This window comes from Peromyscus leucopus, chromosome 1, assembly GCF_004664715.2.
Source record: "Peromyscus leucopus breed LL Stock chromosome 1, UCI_PerLeu_2.1, whole genome shotgun sequence".
Lineage (NCBI taxonomy): Eukaryota > Metazoa > Chordata > Mammalia > Rodentia > Cricetidae > Peromyscus > Peromyscus leucopus.
Genome location: NC_051063.1, coordinates 104,965,160 through 104,992,414, shown reverse-complemented (window position 1 = coordinate 104,992,414; position 27,255 = coordinate 104,965,160). Strand labels below are relative to the sequence as shown.

At 46.5% G+C, this 27,255-nt stretch overlaps 1 protein-coding gene across 1 annotated transcript in view; it reads right to left on the bottom strand.

Annotated features, from left to right (window-relative positions):
• Positions 1-9,869: 9,869 nt before the first annotated feature.
• Positions 9,870-27,255, bottom strand: part of Pold3 (DNA polymerase delta 3, accessory subunit) — a 41,658-nt gene continuing 24,272 nt past the window's right edge. Inside the window, 6 exon segments of the mRNA XM_028877517.2 lie at positions 9,870-11,790; positions 16,983-17,061; positions 18,117-18,241; positions 23,518-23,624; positions 26,664-26,730; positions 26,733-26,828. Of these exon segments, the coding sequence (XP_028733350.1) occupies positions 11,588-11,790; positions 16,983-17,061; positions 18,117-18,241; positions 23,518-23,624; positions 26,664-26,730; positions 26,733-26,828 (677 nt within the window). The 3' untranslated portion in view covers positions 9,870-11,587.

Below are 27,255 nucleotides of genomic sequence, written 5' to 3'. Positions count from 1 at the left end.
GCAGCTCACAGCCATCTGTAACTCCTGTTCCAAGGGATCTGATGCCCTCTTCTGAATTCTGCAGGTACTGCACGCACATGCTGCACACACATACATGCAGCAAAACACCCAGTCAATAGAAAAGAACGACTACACATTAAAAAAAAAAAAAGAACGGCCTAAAACGTTTCCAGGATTTGGTTGTAGGTCTCCCAAAGAGAATGCTGTACTCAGGAAGAGTCTTCAGATCTGGTGTGCTTAGGAGACGTTGAGTCTGCCCAGTAGAAGGCATTTAGGTCCGATATTTCGCCATCTGGAAGATGGGAAGGGGATCAGACTTGAGTCTCTGCACAAGCACTGTGTTAACTGAGCCATCTCCCCAATGGCCACTTAATATTTCTTTATGAATGTACGGATTTGATTGCTTCTCTCAAAACTTCTTGTGGACAAGTCCTGTTTCTGACTTTGTCGGTAACTGTTTTTAAGGCTTGCCAAATGCTCAGCATAGACACGAGGGAACTTCTGAATTTTTTTTTTTTTTGAGGTAGTTCCTTGAACTTGCTATGTAGCTGATAACCTTGAACTTCTGATCTTCCTGCCTCTACCTTGCAAGTCCCAGGATTACAGGAATATGCCAGAATGCTGTTTGATGTGGTTCTGAAGACCAAATCTGGGGCTTTGTGCATACTAGCCAAGTACTCTACCAACTGAGACACATCGCCAGCCCCTTCTGAATAAACTCTTAAACCTTAGTGTACCCGAGAAAGAAGCCTTCGAGTTAAAGTTGACAAAACTAAACCCAGAGAAGATAAACAGCTTTCCTAGAATCAGAGCCAATGAATCAAGGAAGAGTTTTGGAACTCATTCATTCATTCACTCCTTCATTTGTTCCTTCCTTCATTATTTTCTAAGTGTCTGCTATGTTCCAGGCACTGTCCCAGCTTCGGAGACAGAATGATGGACAAGACAGTCTCTGACTCCGGAAAAACTGGTACTGGGGAAGCAACAGCCTGTAAGCAGACAACCCAACAGATGCTAACGGCCGGGCTAGTGACAAGTGCTACGAAGAAAGTAGTACTTCCCAGACCCCCCTACCTCCCCCAAAAAAATCCCATAACCAGTGAGCACTCAAACCCTGGCTCTTGGCTTCGAGGGCAAGGCTCTTTTCACTACTCCGTGATGTCCGCCTGAAGTAAACAAACAAAGCCATAATTTATGAGGCTCCCTCGGCTGCCCATGTGTGCACTTGGTGGAGTTGACACCCCATGCGGTCCTGAAAGAGGGCCAACATCATCAGAAGCAGCAGCTGACGGGCTTGCCTGCAGAGCAGGTGTCCAGCACTGGCCAGCCTGGCCTCTGCTGCCTTGAAGCTTTACATCTGGTGCCCAGAGAGAGGAGTGTGTTGGAGTAAGACAGCCATTGAACCAGGGGCGTAGGGAGAGCTGGAGCTGGCTGATTTGGAGAGCGACGGGAACCACAAGGAAACAGTACTCGGGAACATGCAGGGGAGGCAAATGGGCTTGAACTGCAGGCGTGACTATTGCCTGAGCACCCCATGCATCCCTGGGGAGGCCGCACCACTGCGGGGGATCTGTTTAGTTCTGGTCAGTCATGACATCCTCTGATGTCTGTGCTGGCAGAAATGGACTATGCACTAGACCGCGGGCTTCCCTCTGCACTGTCCAGGTAGAGCAAGTGTTTTCTATACACACAGAACGGCACACACCTAGAAGGCAGGAGAGCTGATGGATTAGAGGGAGCCATGGATCACAACTGGAAACTATCCCGAGGACACCCACTCAGACACTGGGCCCACTAGCACTCGCATTTTGTTATGACATCAGTGTTGAGGCTGAATGTTATTTTGTAATATAAAGTAGACATCTGAATAAAACTGAATTGGGAAAAAATTAATGAGGTATGACAACTCATTTTTCTTACAGTGGTAAGATTAATGGCCCACGCATTGCTCTAAAAATACTAACAGCACTTGTTGACCAACCACTGGGAACATTTCTCTCCAGTCCACAGTCACCTTTAGGTAGCTATTAGCTTAGCACAGTAGGTGAGCACTGAAGACTCACAAAGGTCTCTGCAGTCACACTGAGGCTAGGAATGCAGCTCTGGTTGTAGCACGCTTCCGTGGCATGCGCGAAGCCCTGGGTTCAATCCCTAGCACCACATACATTGGCAGTGGTGGGCACATCATAGCACCTGGGAGGTAGAGGCAGGAGGTTCTAAGTTCAAAGTCACCCTTGACTACCTAGTGAATAGCCTGGGATACAGGAGACCCTGTTTGGAAGCAATTCACAATGGTGGTAAATGGGCACCGAGCTTCATCCAATCAGTGCAGCTCTTGAAGGCCAAATCTCTGTAAAACCACGAAGTGTCCATCTCTAGGTGCTCTACTGCTTCTAAAGTGTGGGGCCTGGGAACCCACCTAATAATATGAACTTGGCTATGTGCCAAGTTAGGATGTGGAAGTAATATGCAGTTCCCAAGTTTTAGGGGTGAACTTTGGGGTTCATGGCAAAGACAGCCCTTATTGCTTGAGAAACACTCTCTCATGGTACCGTCCCAAGTCGGGTGACTGTTCGGTGGATGGCTGACATGAGCACCCAAGTCCGATGTGCTAGGGAGAACCGGCACCAAGAATGCACGGCAAGAGGACACTCAGCCTGCCTCTCAGCTCCAGGCCTCGCGCTCCCAGCCCTGCCATATCCTAGCTGGGCAGCCTCTGGACTTCTTAATTCATGAAACTGGGCTGGCCACACTTCATAAAACTGCTATCAAGTTTACAGAAGCACCTAGCCATCCCGTAGTTTATGGCAAACATGACTCGGGCTGGGCCTAGTTGACCAGTCTGTGAGTGTGGGTCACTCTGGCCCCAAGAATTCCAGAATGCTGCTGTCATTGCAGGTTGAACTCGGAGTGTGTGCGTGTGCGTCAGAGAAGGGCCTGCGAGTCCGGAGAGGAACTGTGGAACCAATCCCATCTCCATGCTTTAACCAGGACCATGGCTCAGGCAGGAGCCAAAGGATTTCCAAGCAGGAGGTGACCCGACAGAGGCTAATCACCCCACACTGAAGTCACTCCAAATGCTCTCCTGTCCCATGTTTCCAGTGGGATCAAGAAAGTCATCTGTTGAAAACAGAACAAAATCCAACTTCAAATTCTTTCCCTCGGCTTGCTCTCTCAAGCTGCAGTTGCAGCTTGGCTCTGGCTTCTTACTCTAGCTCGCGGCTCTCTTCAGGCCATTAAGGGTGATTTTTCTAATGCACGGATCTGATACATTAAAATTCTTTGCATAGTGCAAAGTCTAAACGATTTAGTGAAGACCCCGATTATGTGGCGTCATAACCCACTGCTCTGCCTCTCCAAGTCACTCGGAAAGAGCAGCACTGTGCTCTCACATCCCTGCTCCTCCCACCACATCCCTGCTCCTCCCGCCACATCCCTGCTCTCCACATCCCTGCTCCTCCCCACATCCCTGCTCCTCCCACCACATCCCTGCTCCTCCCCACATCCCTGCTCCTCCCACCACATCCCTGCTCTCCACCACATCCTGCACCACATCCCTGCTCCTCCCACCACATCCCTGCTCCCACCACATCCCCTGCCCTCCCACCACATTCCCTGCTCCTCCCACCACATCCCTGCTCCTCCCACCACATCCCTGCTCCTCCCACCACATCCCTGCTCCTCCATCCCTGCTCCCCACCACATCCCTGCTCCCCCCCCCCCCCCCCCCCCCCCCCCCACCCTCCCTCCCACCACATCCCTGCTCCTCCCACCACATCCCTGCTCCTCCCCCACCCCTCCCCCCCCACATCCCTGCTCCTCCCCACATCCCTCCCCCCCCCCCCCCCCCCCCCCCCCCCCCCCCCCCCCCCCCCCCCCCCCCCCCCCCCCCCCCCCCCCCGTCACATCCCTGCTCCTCCCGCCATGTGCTCTTTCCTGCCTGGCAAGCTCCAGTCTGCTCAAGATGTCAGCTTCAGCACTGCATTCCTGATCTCTCCCCTAATCCCTCAGGCAGGCACATTAGAAACAGTTCAGGCTTCAAGTCGGAAGCCCAGGGTTCACCTTTGGCCTTTCTTCCAGGCCAGCCAGAATATCAGCCAAAGGAAAAGGCCTCCTCCTCCAGCCCACGGTGCAGTTTTCCAGGTAGGGGATAGATCCCGGGGATTACAGCCAAAAGGCTGGGGGTGCTGAACCACCACCTCTCCACCTCGACCAGCAATTTCAAAGGAGTCATTTCTTTTGTTCCTTGTGTGGAGTCGGCGTCCACACAGGTTTGCTAAGTGTAGACATGCAAAGACGCTGGGTTTTTCTAGCTGTTCACTTAAAATCCATTATTAAAAATAAGAACCTCACTTCTACTTATTTGCAAATATTTTAAACCTGGAGTGTGTGTTGGGTGTGCATGTGTCGGCATGTCTGTGTGTATCGGTGCAAGTAAACATGTGAGAGCACACATGTGGAGGCCCTCAGGAGATGCCAGGTGTTTTGATCATACTCCACGTTAACTTACTGAATCAGGATCTTTTGACTGAACCCAGAGGTCACTGATTGACTGGTATCCTGTCTCTGCCTCTTGTTAGGTGGAGACAGAATAAGGTAAGGTCCTATGAGTGTGTGCAGACTCTACCTACGAGGGACAGAGGAAGCATTACAAGCAGGCATTATGGTCTGAGAGTTTATTTGCTTTCTGAGCATCCCACCCCAGACAGACTAAAACAGCACTCTATTGGTGTCATGCTATTTGGAGCATCTTCACACACCTTCAAGGAAGTGCCCCGCAAGTCATGGACTTTGTTGTTTTGCGTGTGTAGACATGCAGGTGCTTGTGTGTGGAAGCCTGAGGCTGTAGTCACTGTAATTTTCTTTATCTTCTACTTTATTTACTGAGGTGGGTCTCCAGCTAGCCAACCAGCCCTAGGGAACCCTGACTCTGCCTCCCAACTGCTGGGATTACAGGCAGGCCAGTATGCCCGCCTGGCCTGTACTTGGGTGTGGGGATCTGAACCAGTCCTCAAACATGGATGGTAAGTGCTTTACCCACTGAGCCCCAGCCCCAAGGCTCTGATCCTTTAAATGGAGACTGTCACTATGGACTCAGCCATTTGCGGTCATGAGCAACAGCTACCCCTGAGTCACTTTCCACCTATGAGGCCGTGGCATGGGCTACATGGGGCAAAAACACCCGATTGTCTCTGTTACTCTTTTTTTTTTTTTTTTTTTTTGAAACAGGGTTTCTCTGTGTAGTTTTGGTGCCTGTCCTGGAACTCCCTCTATAGACCAGGCTGGCCTCGAACTCACAAGAGATCCGCCTGGCTCTGCCTCCCAAGTGCTGGGATTAAAGGTGAGTGCTACCGCCACCCGGCTTGTTACTCTTATAAAAGGTTGTGTCAAAAGCAAGGCCAGGCCAGGAGGTGGTGGCGCACGCCTTTAATCCCAGCACTCGGGAGGCAGAGCCAGGCGGATCTTTGTGAGTTCGAGGCCAGCCTGGTCTCCAAAGTGAGTTCCAGGAAAGGCACAAAGCTACATAGAGAAACCCTGTCTCGAAATTAAAAAAAAAAAAAAAAAAACAAGGCCAAAAACTGAATGAACTTTTCGAGGCAAACAGTATTCTCAACTTCAATTGAAATCAAACATGGATTCCTTAGAAAGCTGAATTTACAGGAGTTTCTTGGTGACCTAAATGACTGGAAAACTTTATTTTTGTCTAAACCTCTTCTAAATTCTTCTTAACATTTATTGGTCTACTTATCTAACTTTGCAAGTTAGTAAGTATGGTATAAAAAAAAAAAAAAAAAAAAAAACCTGGCTGTTTGTTTATAGGTTCAAGAGCACCTGGCAGGGAGGCTGCAGAGGACTGGGGTCTCAGATGAGGGACTGGGAAATACTGAGACGGGCTTCAGACTGGAGCATACAGGATCGAAGTCCTTTCACTTATTAAAATGAGCATCTCCAGTTGGGCTGGTGAGACGGCTCAGTGATTAAGCACACTGGCTGCTGAGGATTTGGATTCCATTCCCAGCATCTACATGGTGGCTCACAACCACATGTAACTCCAGTTCTGAGGGCCTGACACCCTCTTCTGATCTCTATAGACACCAGGCACACACATGGTCAGATATACATGCAATAAAACACACACACACACACACACACACACACACACACACACACACACACACGAGCATCAGCCATCATTGGACAGTATGGATTGATAAACTAACATATAGCCAACACGTGATACTGCATGAAGTTAAGACTAGGCAATGGAGTCCATCTGTCATGCTGTACATATCCTGTCTCTGCTATTTCTGAATTCTGTGATCTTGAGCAAACTGCTTCAGTTTCCTCCTGCAAAAATGGGAATAAAAGTGCCTATGGACTAGAGACAAAGCTCAGCTAGTAGAATGCTTGCCTAGTACGCACAAAACTCTGGGTTCCATCCCAGTACCACATAGACTGGCTGCAATGGTTTATGTCCACAGTCCCATCACTCAGGAGGTGGAGCGGATCAGTTTAATGTCATCATTGGCTAAACAGTGAATTTGAGGCCAGCCTGGGACACAGGAGACAGTGCCTCCAAATCTAAAAAATAAATGTTTATTTTAAAGTGCCCATCTCGAGGTTGTTAGGAGCAAGAGTTAGTTAATATATATAATGCATGCAACGGTGTTTGGTACACAGTAGGTGCTCAAAAATGAGCTCTTCTCCTAATTTTCTGTGTCAAAACATGAGGAACTATCTCCCTGACGGTTTGCAGCAAGGTTATGCATTTTCAATAAAGAAGCTGAAGCCAGGGCAGAACCTGGCCTATGGTCAATGCTGAACCAAGGCCCTTCAGCTTTAAGGCTGTGTCTCCATCGGAGCACCCTGCTATCCAGGACCCCAAAACTGTTGGGCCTACGTAATCAAGTTGAACCTACAGAGAACCACTGTACAAACTGCTCAAAACTTGTCCATAAGTCTCCAGGAACTGTGTTCAACACCGCCACTCATGCTCCCCTTACACGGACTATACAGTGTGTTGTCGAATGAAGTTCCGGCGGCTGAGAGAACCCACTCGGTTGGTAACCCTTCCCTGGTGGCTTCCCAAACCCTTTGATGCTCTTTGCAGGGAACTAGGAAACTGCCCACTGTGCTCACTCAGGCTCTGCTCAGCTAAGTTCTTGCCTACCACTCATCTGAGGACTGTCACTGTAATGCACACAGTGAGTGCGTATACGACTGCTCTCCAAAACGACAGCTTCCAGGCTCTTACAAACGCCAGAGCCTCTTGTCCAGGACCAGGGTGACTACCATTCAAACGCTTGGGGCTTTGCATGCGAAGGATCCAAAGCAGACACCAGACAAAGCGGTTTTTCCATCCTTTAAATGCAGTCCAGGAAAAGACATGCCACATGGAAGAAGAACTCTGAGAAGGCCCGAGAGACCTGAGGAAAAGCTGAAGACGGGCTAGCCACAGAGAACGCTGAGCCTTAAAAAAGGAGGTGGCAGGAGCCAAGGAAACGAGGAGCCTGGCAAGACGGAGAGAAAAATAAGAGGAGGAGGAGGGGAGTGTGGCCACTTAGGCTTGAAATGGAAGGGCAATTCTGGAGACACGGTGGGTTCTGATCCAATGGAAAATTAAACCAGAAGCCCTACCAAGCTTCTCGCTAAGGAGCCTGGGTGGTCATCTGTGGGTGGCCACACTTCAGGACACACACACAAAAACTGGACAGAGACACAAGAGGGGAGAAGTGTCATGCAGGGGATTGGCGAGAGCCGGTCCCAACTGCAGTTATTGGGTACAATGTGCCCTTCAGAGAGGGCACGGTGACAGCATGGGCTGCTGTATGGAGCTGCCAGGGTGCTAACTCAGGGAGCGAGGCTGCCTTCTCACCACAGAACCAGGCAGCCCCTGCAGGCTTCATGTCAACTCAGTCAACGCTGCAGTATACAGCATACTGAGATCCTGGAACCAATGAAAGGAGAGACAGGTTTACCAAAGCGAGCCTGACACTGAGTGCGTTCCTGGCAGATCTGTTATTAGACGCTCCTTCCACCCTACCCTGTCCTCAAGAAACAATTTGTTTCCTTATAAGGCTCCTCTTCGGCTCCCTGTATAACAAGAACTGTCTTCTTAAAGGAACAAAGCTAGGAGAGAGGACCTGCCCCGCCCCCATCCCTCTCTGTGTGTTGTAAGCAGCTGAGGCCTCGATCATTGAGGGTGTCAAGGAACTACCAGCTTTTGAAACCACTTTTTTTTTTTTGGTTTTTTTGAGACAGGGTTTCTCTGTGTAGCTTTGCGCCTTTCCTGGAGCTCACTTGGTATCCCAGGCTGGCCTTGAACTCACAAAGATCCGCCTGCCTCTGCCTCCCAAGTGCTGGGATTAAAGGCGTGCGCCACCACGCCCGGCTTGAAACCACTTCTTAAAAACCGATCCTGCTACAGAAAGCCAGGCTGCAGAGGAAGGTCTGGGGAACAAGGCAACTGTCTACGGCAGCTGCCAGAATGAAGCGGTTTGAGCTACGAGTTTCTGAAATCCCATCAGCTCTCTCCCACCACTAGACCTCAGACACAGCGTGCACTTACAGACAGATGCACTCTCACGGCATACAGAACACAGGACACACAGACTGTCACTCCTCACAGAAAACTGGCTTCTAACGAGATTTAAAAAACCCCTCTCAACATTTTTCAGTTGGTCTCCATTATCTGAGTAAAATCCAAACTACTTACTGGTACCCCAACTTCACATCTCAATGTCTTTCCCCCTGTTTTAAAAAGTTTGCAATCCGGGGCTGGAGACATGGCTCAGTGGTTAAGAGCACTTGCTGTTCTTGCAGAAGACACAGGTTTCTTTTCCAATACCCAAATGACAGCTCAGGGACGCCTTCTTCTGGCCTCCAGGGGCACCAGGAGCATACATGATGCATATACACTCATACATGCAGGCAAAACACTAATACACATAAGAAAAAAATATATAATTCTACAATCTACTCCTTAACCCACAAAGCCATGCTCTTCCGCCTGGGAGACCCTTCACACTCTCCTTTCTTGGTAAGCTCATCCATGACCTTCACCTGTGTGGCCTCTTCCTCCAGAGGCTAACTTTGAGACCCACCTTGGTGAGAGCGCTGGGAGACCCCACTTATCTCTCACTATACTCACAGTCCTGCAACTCCACCAGCTCCTGAAGACAAGACACACATTCTAGTTCCCCTTGTGACCTCTCGTGTTCCGGCCAGACCTGGCATGTGTTAGACATAATAAATGTTTTAATGAATAGTAAATGCTGCCATCCATAAACCTTTCTTTTCATAAAAAAGAGAATTCTGCTCTTTAAAAGCTGTCATAAAACAGGATAACCATCTTCACCTGTTGATCAGATGTTCTGCCAGGAGGCCTCTGAGAGGACGCATGTGGGTCGTGCACTGGGTAACAGTTGAAGAAGCTGGTCGCTGCCTGAATCCGCCACGGGGAGAAGCAGCGCCCAGTGCCTGCCGCTGTGGACCACATTCAGGCTACAGTTATCAGTTCGGCTTAGCACGCCAAGTGGCTCATTTTAGTTCAACTTCGTTAAGGAACCCGAGGCTCAGAAACTTGCCCAGCGTCACCCAGCCAGCAAGGGATGAAGCCAGAGCAATACAGAATGCAAGATCGGGACGATTCTCCTCTTAATGAAATGAAAAACAAGGCTGGCTAAGGCAAGAGTTAGTTCCCAGAGGGCTGAAAAGGTGGTGACGACAGCAGCTACCTGTACAGTTCAGACTGGGGGTGCAGCACTTTTAGCAACACCAACCCCAACCCAGCCTGGTCCTGGCCAGCATTCAGGTGACTACACACCCTGCTACCAGGCTGCCCAGGAACAGACTCAGCAGACACTCAATTTGAAGGACAGTTTCAAAACAGCGCCTCAGATTTATTTAACTCGGGGTTGAGTACGATATAGAATGGGGAGAAAGTGCAGCAGTCGATGCCTGCCCAGCTTTGCAGGAGCTCAGAGCTCAGGTGGTGTTGGGTCCAGGGGTCAGAGACTCGCGTTCTCCCTTCGGAGGAGCAACCGCGACCTGCAGCACAGCCCCAATCCACATTCCGATTTATTAGGAAACCCACCATAATCACATTTCTTTAAAGACTGGATTGCTGCCTTGTACTTTTCCATTTCCATTTAGAAAAATGGCTACAGGCAATGACAAAAATAACCACTTAAAATAAGGGATTCTTCTCCAGAAGGGTTTTGTCAAGCTTAAGTCCAGGCATTACAATCTTTTCCACTTTCAAAAAAAAAAGGTTTGGAGCGCGCCAACCTTTACTCAGTTTGATGTGCAAAGCTTCGGCCCTGAGGCTTCCACAGAAGGCCAGGACTCCTCTCCCAAGCTGCTGGTCTTAATCAAGCCCACGACTGGTTGCTAAAGCAGCTGTGTCCATGCCAAGGTCAGCCCCAAGCCTGACCTTCAACAGTAGGCAGCTGCTTCCATCTCTCATGACACAAGCCAGGCCTCAGTGGAGGGGTCGGGTCAGACACCCCTCATCCTCCGAGAGTGAATCACGTCGCATCACGTCTGTGCTCCCGTCCCCCAGCTCAGTGTGCAAACGCCACTGCCACACAACCTAGATGGCTCTCACCTCCTGCCCAGCCATAATGGAGGGTGCTTGACAGTTATTGTCAGAACAGACAAAAGTACAAAAGCAAATGTTTTAATTACTGTCTAGATCTATAACCAGTCAGCCCCGCCCCCATCTCTTCCTGGGGAGCCTGTACTGCTGGGCAAATGGAGGGCCTGGAAAATACAGAGGAGCAACATCTGTGTAGAAATGTGTGCCTTAAGATCCCCATCCCTTCCAGGAACAGGCAACTACCATTTCTCTTTGGGTTTATCTCACTGCATTGGTTCCATTCTCTAGGTAGGAGAATGGAACATTTGAGAGAAAGAAACCATGAACATGGGAGTAGACTGGATGCCCTCTGTTGGCAACATGGCAGCTCTCCCAGTGCCTGCCATGCTGACTCTTGGTCATTTCTGGTGAGGCTGGGTACATCAGTACATTTTTATTTGTGCTCTGTCCTAACCACTGAGTGTGAGCCGAATTCTGGAGAGCTTCTGTGGAAGGAATGGACACTACACACTGGCCTGGCCTGGAGCTGAGTGTCACTTACTATATGACGGAGACAGCTTTAGCTTTTTGTCTGACTAAGATTTACAGAAAACAGATTTGTGGGGTCAGGGGACAGAGTGTGGCAGTACAGTAGAATCCATAAAATACAAACATTGTCACACAAGTTCACAGAATACAGAGGACCAGAAGAGGAACATGGACGGTACAGGGAGAGGGGGGCCCAGCAGGTAATTCTCAAATGAATTCTCCTGGGCAGGCCAAAGATTGTGCTTTATAAACTCATTACAATGTAACAGCTTTTCAAATATCGTTTGCCTCCTGCTTCTAGGTGACTCCCTTTTGGTTGAAAAAACCAGAACTAGTTCACGTGTCCCGTGATGGCAGAGCAGCGCTTTGAGACAGGCTTTGAGGCAAGGAGCTAGGCGAACTTACACAGTAAGTAACAGTCTCTACTTGCCGGGCTTCTCCCCTGACCAGGGACAGCAATCACTTCTTCTGGAAGAAGCCAGTAATGGACACTTGTCTGTTGGCTTTGCCCAGCGCAGCTGTCCCTTTCTTGGGGCCCTTCCGCTCATCTTTTGGCTCCTTCTTCACAGCGGTGGCAGGGGGTCTGTGTACTGAGGTCGTCTTCATCTTACTCTCCTCTTCACTGTCTGTGCACGACTCACTCTCGTAGACTTTCTCGGTCACTGGAATAAGGAAAAAGCAGAGACATGATGGCTTGAGTCATTTACCAAAGGGAAAGTTGTCCCGCGCATCAGGTCCTGAGTTTTTTCTTCCTGGGAGAACACATCTAGCCTCAGCTAGAAAATACCTGCGGTCACATGGCCTGTAGGTGGGGTGGAGAGTACCCCACTCCTTCACAGCTAAGTCCCCATGTCATCGATGGGACTCTACCATCTAACTGACCAACCTGCTGCCTGGCTCCTTGTCTACACTGGCTAACTTCCTGAGCTCTACATATGTGCTGTCTGTCTCTCAAACACCTATCCTAACTCCATGCTCTGACTGGCTTCCTGAGTCATATTTCCATGACCCACACACTTGCCCATTTCCAACACTCACTTTCCTAGTTCTTCATTTAGTCTACCAGAGCTCTCACTCTGCCTAGCCACTCTCCCACCATGGATGCTTCTAGCTTGCTCCATCCTGGTATCAACCACTGCTCTCATCTAAAGCCACGGTTTGTTACTCAACTACTCAGTTCTTGAAACTGAATGACTACTAATGAACTCAAGATTTATTTCAGTCTACATCATGAAAAAAACTTTCCCAAACAAACCATTCTAGATGATACATTTGAAAGTTTTAAGACAATGATAAAATAAGCAAAGTGACCGGTTTTCTTACTCCCTATGAGCCAAAGGCATACTTAGCCTTTTCCTCCACCATTAAAACAGGCTGGAGAGAGAGCTCAGTGGCTAGAGGCACCTGCTGCTCTTGCAGAAGACCCGAATTCAGTTCCCAGAACCCACATGGCAGTTTACAACTGCTCTCTTCTGATCTCCTTGGGCACCAGGCACACATGTGATGATGCACATACATGCATGCCCTATTCACATGAAAAACTAAAACTCCCCAAACTCCTCCGAAGGAAACCTGGAAAGAACTATGCCAGTGAGTAGTCAACAGCCCCAGTGTGCACACTCGGAAGCAGCGGCTTCCAGTCATGCTTTCCAAAGCAGATGGAGACATTCTCCAATCCCACTGCGTCACATGCAGTAGCCACAGGTCAAATACAGTGTCACCTCCCTAGGATGAGAACTAAAGCAGAAGCATCTGAATCCTTTTTCAGCCTTTCTGGATGCAGCAAGTGATGGAGAAGTAGTGAAGGGAAACATCTCCCCACTGAAAAAGTAATGTCATACACATAAAGTGCTCGAAGCATAAGTCACAGGCATATTTCCCCCATCAAAGAACAGAGGTGGTTTCACACTCTGATTCACTGGTAATTGTTCTAATTAAAATAGACTAGCTAAACTGTTTCAGAGGTTCAGGCGTGGGGATTCAACCATCTGTGTCTAAAGCCTGGGCTGTCCCACTGTGGACATGCACTGGATCACCTGGGGAGCTAGCTCATGGGAACACTGCTGGATTCTAGCTCCAAAGTTCCATGCTCAGCAGCAGGTCTGTGGTGGAACCTGAGAACTTGTTTTTAAACACATTCCCAAACGACACAAACATTGCTGGTCTGGGTGACACTTGATGAATCAATGATCCCCTCTCCATGAAAACGAGGAGCACACTAACCCTCAGTATATATGGATGGACCTGGCAGTCTTTGGCAAACACTTAGCAATGTTTTTTCTTCTTCATGGTGTACTCTGTTGGAGGTCTGGCTACTGCTTCACCCATAGCCACTTAATCCCAATAGGGCTACAGAACACCTAAGATCTTCTCTAGGAGATTTTATGATTTGTCTTTACTTTCAAGAACCAAGAACCCACTTTGATAACTCCTGCCCACTTAGAGGACCAAGGACACTGACAGGCCTTTAATCCCAGCCCTTGGGAGGCAGAGGAAGGTAGAGCTCTGTGAGTTCAAGGCCAGCCTGGTCTACAAAGAGAGTTCCAAGACTGCCAAGGCTACAAAGAGAAACTCTGTCTCGAAAACGGAAGGAAGGAAGGAAGGAAGGAAGGAAGGAAGGAAGGAAGGAAGGAAGGAAGGAAGGAAGGAAGGAAGGAAGGAAGGAAGAGAAATAAAAGAAAGAAAGAAAACACAGACTAGAGGACTTGGACTCTCTTTGTAATCTAATTAGAAACTCAGCATCTCAGTCAGGTGTGGGGGCAAACACCTGAAATCTGTGCCCTTGGAGACTGGCAAGAGAATGCCGATGAGATCAGCCTAGTTATGTAGTAAGACCATGCCTACAAAGGAGGAAGGGAAAAGAAAAGATAAGAAAAATGCACAAGAATTTCAATTTTAGCAAGACTTTCGGGTACTTCACGTAGCCAGCAGTATTAGAGAAATCTGTCAGTTTTTTGATTAGACACTTGAAACATTCGCATGGCACACCTACAGTCCAGCAAGCACAAACACCCTCCACTCCCAACATGCACTATGCTACATGTATCCTACAACTCAATTCACGAACACAATTATGACCTGTTATTTATTTGTTAAGAAGCTCTGAAGAGCCGTCTGTAGAAAGGAAATGGCTTCAGTTGGTAGTACGCTCCTGTTACGTTGGGAGATGTATTCCCCACACAATGGCAGCATGTCTACAGCACCATACTTCAGGATCAATTCCTCGCTATTTCCTTACTTCCTGGTGAAACCACTGGCTGTCTCACAGCTGATGTCATGTGGTACACTGCTTGGAAAGTTAAAAACCAGCCACGCCATCCAACCAAATGTCTTAAGCTGACACTTGATGTACCAAAATTTAAAAGGTCAATTCTATAGTCCAAGCTGTTGCTGCTTCAAACTGCAGGACAGAGAGATTTGAACTTCAAACCACAGCACTTTTATGTCCGCTGAACATGCCACTTTCCTTGGCTGTCATTCCAAAAAGTCTGTGTGGACAACACTCCATTCAGCTTCTCTGATCCTAAGACCCATTCCTTGATCAGAAATTCACCCCAATCTAGCTCAGGGCCAACTCCATCGTTCCTGCTACAAACCCACAGGAACCACCAGACTCTAGCAGGGCGGGGCGAGCCCGTGCTAGGACAACTGGCACAGCCAGGGGAGTGAGGAAAGCGCAGCCCTGGTTGGTAACCAGAGCCAAGACCCATTAGGTTGCACTTGGACTAAAAACCGTATAAAAAGGTGCTATGTGAGCGGCTCTCACTGCTGCCTCCAAGGCTGTTAATAGTCCCGTGTGGAGAAGGGCCGGACACAAGCCCAAGTCGACACTGCTCAAACCCCAGGGCTTTGTTCTGAACAAATCAAGAAATAATTAGCCACAGAGTCCTAGAGATATCCTTTACTTTCTTCTTTTAGAGTAAAGGGGGGAGAAAAAAACTGGCACCGATGCTTTTGTCTCCAAATTAAAAAATTCAATTTATATCACACACACACACACACACACACACACCACCTCTAATGGCTAAAGCATTCTGATTATATTTAAATGCTAAAAGCAAAAAATAAAACGAGACAAAAACATCATAAAAGCATACCAAAGTCCAGAACACACAGATTCTCAAGAAGAGAGGATGCCATATGTATAGAATGTCACTCCCCTTAGCTGGGCAGCAATGGTGGCGCAGGCCTTTAATCCCAGAACTCGGGAGGCAGAGGCAGGTGGATCTCTGTGAGTTTGAGGGCAGCCTGGTCTACAGACTGAGTTCCAGGACAGCCAAGACTACTCGGAAAAACTGTCTTAGAGAATAAAGAAACAAACAAACAAACAAATAAGAATGTTACTCCTTAATTATATGATAAAGTAACAGGCCTGTCAGAAGAATAGGAGGTGGGGATAACAGGACAGGGCCTGCAACCAATACAATGTCTCCAGGAGCTTTATGAGCACCTGCTGAGGAAGGGCTGATTCTTCAGAGTCAATCAATCTTTTTTTTTTTTTTTTTTTTTTTTTTGAACATTTTCTGTTGTTTGCGCCTTTCTGAATCACTCTGTAGCCAGGCTCGAATCACAGAGATCGCTGCTCTGCTCCGATGCTGGATAAAGCGTGCGCCACCACCGCCCCGGCGGCCAATCAATCTTTTAAAGACAAAAATTTGAACAAGAAAATAGAAATCAAAAAGGGCAGGGCAGCTGGGCATTGGTGGCCACACCTTTAATCCCAACACTCAGGAGGCAGAGGCAGGAGGGTCTCTGAGTTCAAGGCCAGCCTGGTCTACAGAGTGAGTTCCAGGACAGCCAAGGCTAAACAGGAAAGAAAAGGAAGGAAGGGAGGAAGGAAGGGAGGGCAGGCAGGCAGGCATTAAAAACTTCTCTAGAAGAGCCACTTTGTGGCAGGTGCCATAAGAAAAGAGAAGGAATTATTCATTGCTAGAGGATGGTCTTTCTGTGAATATGTGTTGCTCTCACTGGTTGATAAATAAAGGGGTTTTGGCCAATAGCCAGGCAGAATGAGGTTAGAAGGTACATTCACACTAAAGACAGAGATGAAGAAGTCTGTGTCCAGGAGATGCTGAGAGCCACCCAAGAAGCAAGATGTGAAAGAACTGGTAAGTCACAGACCACGTGGCAATACACAGATTAATAGAAATGGATTAATTTAAATGTAAGAGCTAGCTAGTAATATACCTGAGCCATCGGCCAAACATTTATAATTAATATAAGTCTCTGAGTGTTTATTCGGGAACCAGCGGGTGGGAGAGATCCATCCATTCACAATCCATGCTTCTACCAGCCAGAGCTTTACCAACCTAAACCCACAACTGCTCCAGACACAAGAGCATGGTGTTGGATCTGAGCATCTCCACAGGCTTTGGACCTGAGCCAGACCCGGCACAAACTGGAAACACACAGGAAGCAGGGAGGTCAAGTCACGCTCTTCTAAGGATGAACGGCACTGGACACCAGAGACTTAACTCTCTCCAGGTCTAATCATCTGTGGGAAGCCTCCTTTCCACTACTGAGATGTTAACACAATCAGTCTTTAAAAAACAAGTGTTTCTCAATGTGTGAGACAGTAGCTTCCAAGCACCTCATCTGAATCTTCATGAAGACCCTACCAGGAGGCAAAAGAGGTATCTCTAGATAGCTCTCTTCCATTTCACGGCTCAAGGAAATCCTCAAGCAGGATGATGTGACTCGGAGGCCACACTCCCAGAGCTTCATTTCATGGCACAGGAGCAGCAGCACCACGTGGGTAAGCCCATGTGCGCTCACCCCGACAGCCTGCTCTGCCCGGGACCTGAGTGCCTCCCTAAAGAAAGGACTCAAGCCTGACACCAAACATTTGCCTTACCCATGCAGCCCTCTTCATCCACAAAGGTTTTAGATTTCAGGACACGCTTCCGTTTTCTTTTGTTTTCTCCACTTGAACTCTAAAAGATCAGAGAGTAACAATATTAAGTTGACCAGTGAAGCTCTAGAAAAAATAACAGAAGATGTTAAATGTACAAAACCCACCTCCTACCATGCCATTCTGATAAAAGGTAGAACAAGCAACTCTATACTGCAGAGGCATGTAAGCTTACTGTATGCACAGGCCTGGCGTCTTCCTGTTTACACACAGAGAAGCAATATGCTTAGGAAAGATTTGAGTTCTTGGTGAAAAAGACATACAGATTATGGACCTTAGTGGAAGAGAGAGACAAGGAAAGTAGACCACTGCAATATGCTGTCTAAGGACTTTCCGGAGAGCTGGGGTAGATGCCCCCAGAGCAGACCAGGGGCTCTCAGTGTGCACCCTTGCAGGAGATCTTTGCAGGCTCAGCCTTGGCATTTGAACACCATACCTAACTAGTCGAGCCAGAAGCACGCCTGACTATCATCAGTTCGCTCTCATCTCCACTGTCTCTCATCCCATTTCTTTGGCTACACCAGTACGAGACTTACACTAACCTTCCGAGACTGAGTTCAAGAAAACTGGTGGTTACAAAGAAAGGAGGCTTGTCAGCACCATCCTCTGCACACTTCACCATCCTCTATGTCTACTGATATAGTGGATGCAGACGAGACACAGTAAAGAGCGTTCAAAACCGAGTGCTGCTGTTTGCTGTGGTTTTTCTCATCTAGTCCTTTCCCTAAGAACAAATTTGAGTTTTGTTTCCTTTAATCTTTCACAATTTGCCCTGGTGGAGGCAGGGCCTCCTTTTGCACATTTCCAACTGGAGCTGGGTAGCACAGCAGCCCTCATGGTGATGGTCACAAAAAAAACAAACAGCTGCCCTGAGATAGCCCTGCAAGCTTCCTAAGGCAATGTCTCCCCTCAGTTAAGAAGAGAATCGCATCCATCTGGCCAATCTGAGGGGAAGCGTGATGAAACATGAGCCGGCTACCGGCACTGGAGAAGCACAGAGAAGAGGACATGATTCCATAGTGACTGCAGAGTCTCGCGAGAGAAGACACACAGAACGGAGCCTTGTGCTGGCTTTACCTTGGCAGGAGGGGGCTCAGGTCTTGGCACAGAATCAGGAGGTGGAGATGCAGGAGGAGGTGGAGATGCAGGAGGAGGTGGAGATGGTGACTCCGCTTCGTACATCTCAGGAGAGTCTGGGAAGACTGGGAAAATGGAACAAGCTTAAGGAAGAGAGCTACCAGCTCTAACAGGCACAATGCCTTCTGCACTGCATCTGCCTTCTGCTTACCAAGGGTGTTTTGTAAGCAGTAACTCACGACAACCAAGGACTGCAGTCAGAGACTTAAATATACAGTAATTTTTCAGAATTACAATCGGAGAATCGAGAATTTCTAAAGTTGGCAATACCTTAGATTCTCTTAGCCGAGTGTTTACTGTACAGCAAGATCAGAGCATGAAGTTGGTTGACATATACTGACCACTTACCACGTGTCAGAAGTTTCACTTTATTCTCATCACAACCTAAGAAACAGATCTTGCTCCCATAATACAGTTGAGTAAATAGAGGTTTCGAGAGACTCCTTCACTTGACAAAGGCTCACAACTCATACAGACAGGTTTTAAACCCAGGTCAGTGTGATTCCACACCTTTGTAACCCAACCGTCCATCTTCTCTCTCATTCAGTAGAGACAGCCTGTTATACTCAATGCTGCTCAGTGGTATCTTTGTGGCCATCCTCTGAGGGTGACTTGTAAATGGCTGACATGACTGTTTGGCCCAGACTGTCCAGTTGGCATTACACACGACTTTGGGAAGAATCACCTTTTGAAAGCTGATCTCCACAAAAGATCTAACACCCAAACCTGCGTAGTAGTCTGTATGCGATTATTTCTAGTGACTTCCTCACTGACAGACCTTATAAGCCTTGCTTTGCCACACAGAGAATGGGCAGGAAAGAAGAGAGGAGAGAAAGAACGTTGTGGAAATGGTATCTGACAATGGCGCACTGTGGGAGGGTCCCAGTTTCTCAGTAAAGAAACAAGTCTGAGAAAACGCCACAGAGAGGAAGGGAGGATCCTCAGCAGACTTACTGCCTCTTTTTTTTTTGGGGGGGGGGGTCGTCTTTTTTGTGATTTTATCTTCCCCACCCCCTAGAAGCTGGGCCGAGGTCTGAACCCAGGGCCTTATCCTTACTAGGTGAGCACTCTACCACTGAGCAAACTCCCTAACCCCTGACCTGCTGCTTAATCACCATAAAGACACAGCTGGCCGTGGGACTTGAGCTGCTTAGCCTCACCTGCTCCCTGAATCTCCTGGCTACATTCAAATTCTTTGCACAAATCTTGAATCTGAATTTCTTCCAACTGATTAGGTCAGTGTTAAAAATGATGACAGTGGAGGGTTCATGGCCAAATGACCTAAAGAGGTGAAGCAGAATGAGAGCCAGAACAAGGCAGTCCATTAGACACTTCAGGTATGACCTGGGCCCTAACTTTACAGCTCAGTGAAACACGAGAAAGAAAAGAAAGCAGAGCAGCTCCGGTCGAGCTGTTAGCCCAGCTCCAGGAAGCCAGTGCATGATGGGAGTCTACACAGTGTCACACCACACAACCAAGAACTCAATGTTCTGAAGTCATGGCTCATTAGGAAGCGGGACCACAGTGGTCTGAGGGAAGTCTAGGCAGCAAGGAAGCCAAAGGAGAGGCGTTGTGAAGACCTGGTGATAAACCTAGGCACTCTGTTCTACTTTCAGTCCTTCAGGGTGACTGAGCCAAGGCCAACAACACCATGGTCCTCTCAGACCCTCCTAGCACTGCACGCAACTGTTCACCTACGCACCCCCAGACTCACAGTCCAACGAGGCAGGACACCACAGTTGTCCTGGCCCTGAACACACAGCAACAGGCACTCTGTTTGTTGTAAGCCAAGGAGAATAAGTACTTCCTGAATAAAATGTGGGGTGAGGAGTACCAGGTCAAGGGCAGAGAGTTCCGACCTCCCACTTCCCAGTTGCCCACCTCCCAAAGAATCATACAGTAATAAGATGTCATAATCCCCCTGGAAGAGAAGAGAACTGAGGAATAAAGAGATTTCAACACATCCTGAGAGATGGAAGGCAGCTGGAGAACGCTGACAATAAGTCAGTTCAGTGATTCAGATGGTAGGGATTATAATTAGAAACTTTGTTGTATCTGACTTTAAAAACTGTGTGGATGTAGTACTGTGTTTAAACTTAAATATTTTAAGGAAGGATAAGCAACCAACATTTTCTACTTTATAAACATTAATCATTCATTTTCATAATAACCCCACAAATCATTATTTGACTGAGATTCAAAGGAATTGTGTAAGAACTTGCCCATACTCAGTCTTTACTATTAAGCCAAGCACTCTGACCCAACACATTCTTACTGACGTAAATATAACGGAGGCTTTGTGTATTATGTACTCAATGACAAGAAACAGTCAAGAGGGGAAGCATCCTCTCCAGAGAGTAGCTTTTACTAGGGCAGAAAAAGAACTGTGGGAAAACTAACTTCAGCAACCAGCAATGTAACCACTTATTTGTCAAGAGTCCTCTGGCAGAGACTAGTAATTTCAATTCCTGGAAAGCAATCTCCCTTTCCTAGGACTCAATATATATTTTTATACCTATCCTTAACTAAAAAACAAAAACAAACAAAAACAAAATGGTGTGTGTATGTGTGTGATGTGCTTATTAATATTCTCCACAAACAACCTGCAAGGATTGAAAACACAGCCATAAAAACTATTTCTTCCTAGCGACACAGATATTAATGTTATTTCTTTCTGGGCCTGGCATGTTTTGTTTTGTTTTGAATATGTAGAACTACTGAAGATGCTCTGGCACTTCCAGGGTGAAGGAGAGCCGGCTTTCCCAGTAGGGAAGAGAAGGAACTGGCTGAGGAGATTCACACATAGGATCTCTGTCACGCTGAACACACTCAACATACAATGGGTGGGAGGAGGGGCACAGTGCGAAAATGTCGAGCACTGTCTTGGCATTTCTGATGTGCTGTTTAATGGCCACAAAAAGCTAGTCTGTAGTACCATGGCAGTTCTGGAAGAGTAAACAAGGGCTCAAGTTAAGGCACCTGCCTAACATCAGCTGGTAAAGCGCTCAGGAAGATTTAACCTGGGTCGGTTTGACTCTGGCGGCCTTGTCTGCACGCCTGCCGTGCATCTGCTAACGACTAGCCTGAGACGGCAGATCAAGCTATTATAATCAGTGGAACACAAATAAAAAGAGACTGTGTAAAGGTTCAAAATCAAATCCTGCTGGCTTTCAGACACAGAAATTAGAGAATAAAATTGTAGACTTTTATAAGTTCAGTCAGACGCCAAAAACTCTCTCTGCCAGAGAAAAGAACCCGAGGGCTCCTGCTCTCTGTCCTCTGCTGTCATGTGCCGCTTACCTCCATCACATATTTTGCACTCCTTTCCCAACTAAGCAACCGCAATCACATTTCTACTAGCCCATGGGTATTATTATTGTGTGGGCTACAGAACAACAGAACATTTCAGAAGTATGCACTGGTGCTCAATCAACCCAGGACTCAATTCAGAGCTAGTACTTTCAAGAATACTAGACTATTCAGTTTTAGCTTTGTGAGTGGAAAGAGTATGTGCATGTTTACGGGGGGGGGGGGGTGGGGAGGGGGTACATGTTTGTACATGTTTGTGGAAGCCAAAGCTCAACCACAGATGCCTTTCCTCAGGAGCTGCCCGTGGTTTTTGGATCTGGAACTTGCTCATTAGGCTAGGCTAACTGCCCAGCCAGCTCTGGGGATTCTCCTGTCTCATCTCCCCAGCGCCGGGACTGTACGTGCGTGCTTTTGTCATAGGCGACAGGGGAGACCTACATGCTTGCGAGGCAAAGACTTAGTGATGAAGCCATCTTCAGCCCCTATTCATCTTCTCAACGTACACCAAGCTTTTGGCTGAACATCTGTCCGGATTCCTCCCCCAGTTTGCTCTCCTGGTTGGTAACAGGGAAGACTACTCCAGTTACCAGTTTCCTAAGTTTACTTCCTCGTTCTTTTTCCATGTGCCCACAGAATTTCATGTCTTTCAATTCTTAACTGGCCAGGTATTCTCTGGTGAACTTGACTTCACTCAGAAACTCTAGAATCTTCTTTTAAAGTAATCTCACTCATTTTCATAAAGGTATGAAATGAAAAAACATTAACTACCCCTCTGGGTAAGCCTTGCCCCTGCTTGTTTCAAAAAGCCATTAAAATCCACACTTCTGAAAGGTCCTAGTTCCCTCACAGAACATCAGAGGCTGTGATCCTTAACCCACCCATGACTAGCATTCTCTCAACCCAGAACAAATGGGTCTAGCACAGACAGGTCCAAGCTCTCGGTTCTAGTTCCCAGGTCTGCTCATCCATCTGCATTTCTAGTGTTTTTCCGCTCACTTGCACAGTCAGCGTCCTTCGGGCAGAGCCTCTATCACGTTCTCCGTTTCCAGCAACTATTCCATCTTCAGTGTTGTCCTTCGACAGCTCACCTTCCTTTCTGCATTAATCATTCTTCTCTAATCTCTTTCACTGGTTTATTTACATTGTTCATGTGTGTTTCTATGATGTTGGATCTCTTCCAATGAGGTGAAATGACCAGACACATTACACCTTAATTCTTGGAAAACTGTCTGTGATAGTTCCAGGTGTCCTGGATAACACAATGTAGCCTGAACACAATGAACCTTTCTCTATAGTTCTTTCTACATACTTTACCTGGTTTGGGGTAAGATCTTAAGAATATTTGTTATTGGGGCTGGGGAGATGGTACAGAGGTTAAGAGCACTGGCTGCTCTTCCAGAGGACCTGAGTTCAATTCCCAGCAACCACATGGCAGGCAGCTCACCACCTTCTGTAACTCTAGTCCCAGGAAATCTAATGCCCTCTTCTGAGCACTGTATGCATATGGTACACATACAAACATGTAAACAAAACACCTATATACATACTTTAAAAAAAAATTAAGAGTACTTGATAATTGTTTTAAAAGCACATTAATTTTCCTGTAAAGAAACTCCTTGCTTATTCTGCTTGCTTGTCTTACAACACTACCCACATCCTGACCCTGGAACGGGCCACAGTGCCACTCCCTTTCAGCAGTGACACTATGTATGATCTTCCAGTTTACCAGTTTCATTGATTGGTGTGTCTAGAATATGCGCATGAAGGTAGCCAAAGGAACACTAGCCTTAAAGAGAAAAGAAAGGGCTTAGAAAGTACATGTAAAAGTGGTCACTCTTTCTCTGTTTTCTGTATTTTCACAAGTTACCAAATGATCACTATTCTGATCAAAAGGCAGCAGTAGATTTCAAAGCGAACTATTCTCTCATGCTAGGACCACTGCTCTCATTGTAGCTCAGAGTAAGGGAAAATTTTAGATCCTTGAGCATGAACCAAGAAATGATCCCTAACAAGAATTAATGTCAATGTCTACCTTCATCTTCACTGCTATCGGACTGAGGAAGCTTGATTCTTCTCCTCTTTTTCTTCAGGTTTCCGGTTTCCTTTGCTTCCTCATCAGAGAGGTCTACTCGCTTCCCCCTGTTGCCATCAGGGAATAAATTAAGCATGTTACACAGAACAAAAAGTACATGTATATTTAAGTATGAATACATTTCTATGCAACTTCTTTTAGAGCTCACAGTCATAATTGCAGAGGGTAGAAAACAACGAAGCAGGTAAGGAAAGACTAATTCGTTTGTTTGAGACACGTTTTTGGTAGCCCTGGCTGTACTGGAACTCACTATGTAGACCAAGCTAGCCTCCAACTCAGAGATCCTCCCACCTCTGCCTCTCAAGTGGTGCACCACCGTGCCCAGCAGGAAGATTGATCCTTTGGAGATATATACTGTTAGCCACCCACAACTCTATCACTTGATAGGGTAGCCAGAATAAAAGGTTCCACCAGTTCTGGACAGGCCGGTTTAGAGTCCTGTCAACGCCTCTTCCCCTCTATTGGCCTTTCAGTTATTTAACATGCGTAAATAAGCAGCTAAACAACCAGAATGCAAAGACCAGGAAAGAAAGGCTCTTCTCAAGAAGCCCTGGCAGGCCAGACAGAGTGGCACACGCCTGTGATTTCTGCAGAGAAGTGGGAGGATTCTAAGACTGAGGCCAGTCTGGGCCACACAGTGAAACCTTGCCTCCAAGACGAACACACCTTGGCCAAGTGCACTAGCTGTTACACAACATGATAAAATTTAATGGACAAATAACATTGTGGGACATAACTGTTAAAAGCTAAGTAGATATTCAACAGGTAGGAAGGGAAGGCAATATTCTACAGTGAAAGGACAGTGTGAGCAGAGGCACAGACAAGACCGTAAAGTCATCCAATGATGTCATAAAAACCCAGACTCTCTTGACATTATTTAGCTTCTCTGTCTGCTTTCTCCATTACAGCATTCATCAATAAATAATCTGTTAGAGACAAATACATGCAAACCATAGTCTTCCTATCATTGAGTACCTATGTCTTATTTAATTCTGAACATCAACTTTTTTTCTACTTTAGCTAGGAAAAGAATAAAGTAAACCCACATAAGCCAAAGGGCATAAACATTGGAGCAGAAAGCAATGCAATGAAAAGAAAGAAAACTAGTGAAGCTTGAAGTTGTTAGGTTAAGGAGAAAAGATCAATAAGCCTTTTACAACAGAGGGAAAACATGTATTTCCAAGTGGGAATTAGAGAATAAAGAAATCTGTAGTCATAACTACAGTCTACCAATACTCCAAGAACAAGGATAAAGAAATCTGTAGTCATAACTATAGTCTACCAATACTCCAAGAACAAGGATAAAGAAATCTGTAGTCATAACTACAGTCTACCAATACTCCAAGAACAAGAATAAAGAAATCTGTAGTCATAACTACAGTCTACCAATACTCCAAGAACAAGGATAAAGAAATCTGTAGTCATAACTACAGTCTACCAATACTCCAAGAACAAGGATAAAGAAATCTGTAGTCATAACTACAGTCTACCAATACTCCAAGAACAAGGCTAGATTATGAGCAACTTTAACAAGCTCAAGCACTTAGAGGAAATAAATCCTTTTAAAAGCACAACTTACTCAAAACTAATCCAAAAAGAACTAGGAAATTTGAGTAACATTATATAAAGAAGCTCTCATAGGCAGGCGCGCACACACACACTATAAAGAAAACCCAGGCCCACATTCACTGATATATTTTATTAAATATTTAAATGTATCAGAAGTATGTCTGCATAGGGCCAGAGATGGCTCAGCAGATCCAGGTGCTTGCTGCCAAGCCTAATGAACCAAGTTCTATTCCAGGCCCCACACTGTGGATGTAGAAATCTGACTCCTACAAGTTATGTCCTCTGTGCCATGGTATGTACATGCACACATAACACACACACACACACACACACACACACACACACACACACACACACACACACTCTCTCTCTAAATAAATGTAAAAAAAAATAAGATTCACAAATTCCTTTGGAAAACAGGAAACTCCTCTATATGTATGAAGTTAACACAAGTTTGATACTAAAACTAGCCAATTACCAGGAAAGAAAATGGCTGAGCTGTAGTCCTCAAAAACATATAAACAAAACCCCCTTAGGGCAATGTTAACAAATCCAGCAGTGTGTAAAAACAATAAATATGATCAGGGAGCTAATCCTAAGAATGCAAGGCTGGTTTAACATTTTCATGTCAATCAGTATAACCCACCATATTAGCAGAAAAACTCTTATGAGCCACCTCAATAAAAGCAGAAAAATCATGTTAAAATTTAAAACCGATGAGTTAAAGTCTCTCAGAAAACTTGGAGTAGAAAAAAGACTTTTTAACCTGGTAAAGGAGACACTGAGTACATGCCTGGTAACAGCCTCCACCAGTGAGTAAGGCTGTGATCATGGCTGGGGACATTTTAATCCACGTATATTTTGTGCTCCTGGGAGGTAAGCCCCACTGGACAGAGCCTTACCCCTCTGAAATGTCACTATTTTGTTGCTCCAACTTTACCACAAAAGTTGGTTCTTTGTGGGCCTATCAGTGCTGACAGTGTCCTTTAGAATTTCTTTCAACAGACTAATTCCTACCAGCTATGAGGTAGTGTCTCAAACTCCTGGATCCATTTTTAACAGCTTGTGTGCTTTTTATTTTCTTTTCTAATTACATTTTACCACTTGAAAAATAAACTCATTGATATAAAAAGAAAACAAAGAACTTCTTCTCTTAAACTGGACTAGCAACAGTAACTTCTCTCTGGGTAATTTGATGTGAAACACACACACACACACACACACACACACACACACACACACACACACTTTCACGGTGTCTACACACTTAAACTGAAGTCTAGGGGAAAAGACGATCAATTTGCAGCAGTGGGAACAAAATGTGGCCCTAGGTCCTGGATCTCCCAAACTGGCTGCCCTGGGGTCCTGCTTCACGAGATGAGCTGCGGGCTTCTTTCTCTCTTCACTCTAACAATATTAAGTAGGAGTTAGCACTGAACTAACCTACCTGCTGTGGAAAGCCCAAAGGGACCTTCTCCCTCCACAAAACACCCCTCCCCAGTGACAAATTTTCCTACCATTTCTTCCCCCTCTGCTGGATCTTCGCAGGCTCTGCTTTCCTGCTGGATTTCTTCAGAGCTGGGGAGCTGCCAGCTTTGGTTCAGTGACAGACACTGGAGGCTGCTCCACTGTTTTTCCTTCTTTCGCTCCTTGTTCTGAATCCAAACTGACTTTAAGTTTATCTACAAAAAGGTATAGGGCCATATATATATATGTATGTAATCATACATCATGTAATATTAATCTATCATTACTGTGACAGTCTACTATGTTCCAGGTAACATGTTAGGAGCAAGGGAAGAAAAGCAGTCCCTGTCCTAAAAAAGAGCACAGTTGATTGAGAAAACATCAATGATCTTCATTTCTGACCCCCACTAATGTCTCATACACCACAGCCCTAAAGACAGCAAACACAGCTTCAAAATACCAAATTCAACGTTTGGGTTAAGAACTGTTTTTAATTACATCTGTTTATTTATTGTGTGTACATTGGGTATGCGTATGTCATGGCACAAGTGTGAAGGTTAGAGGACTAGGTTTTCTCCTTCTACCATGCAGATTCCAGGGATCAAACTCAGGTCCTCAGGCTTGAGAGCCTCTAAATTCAAC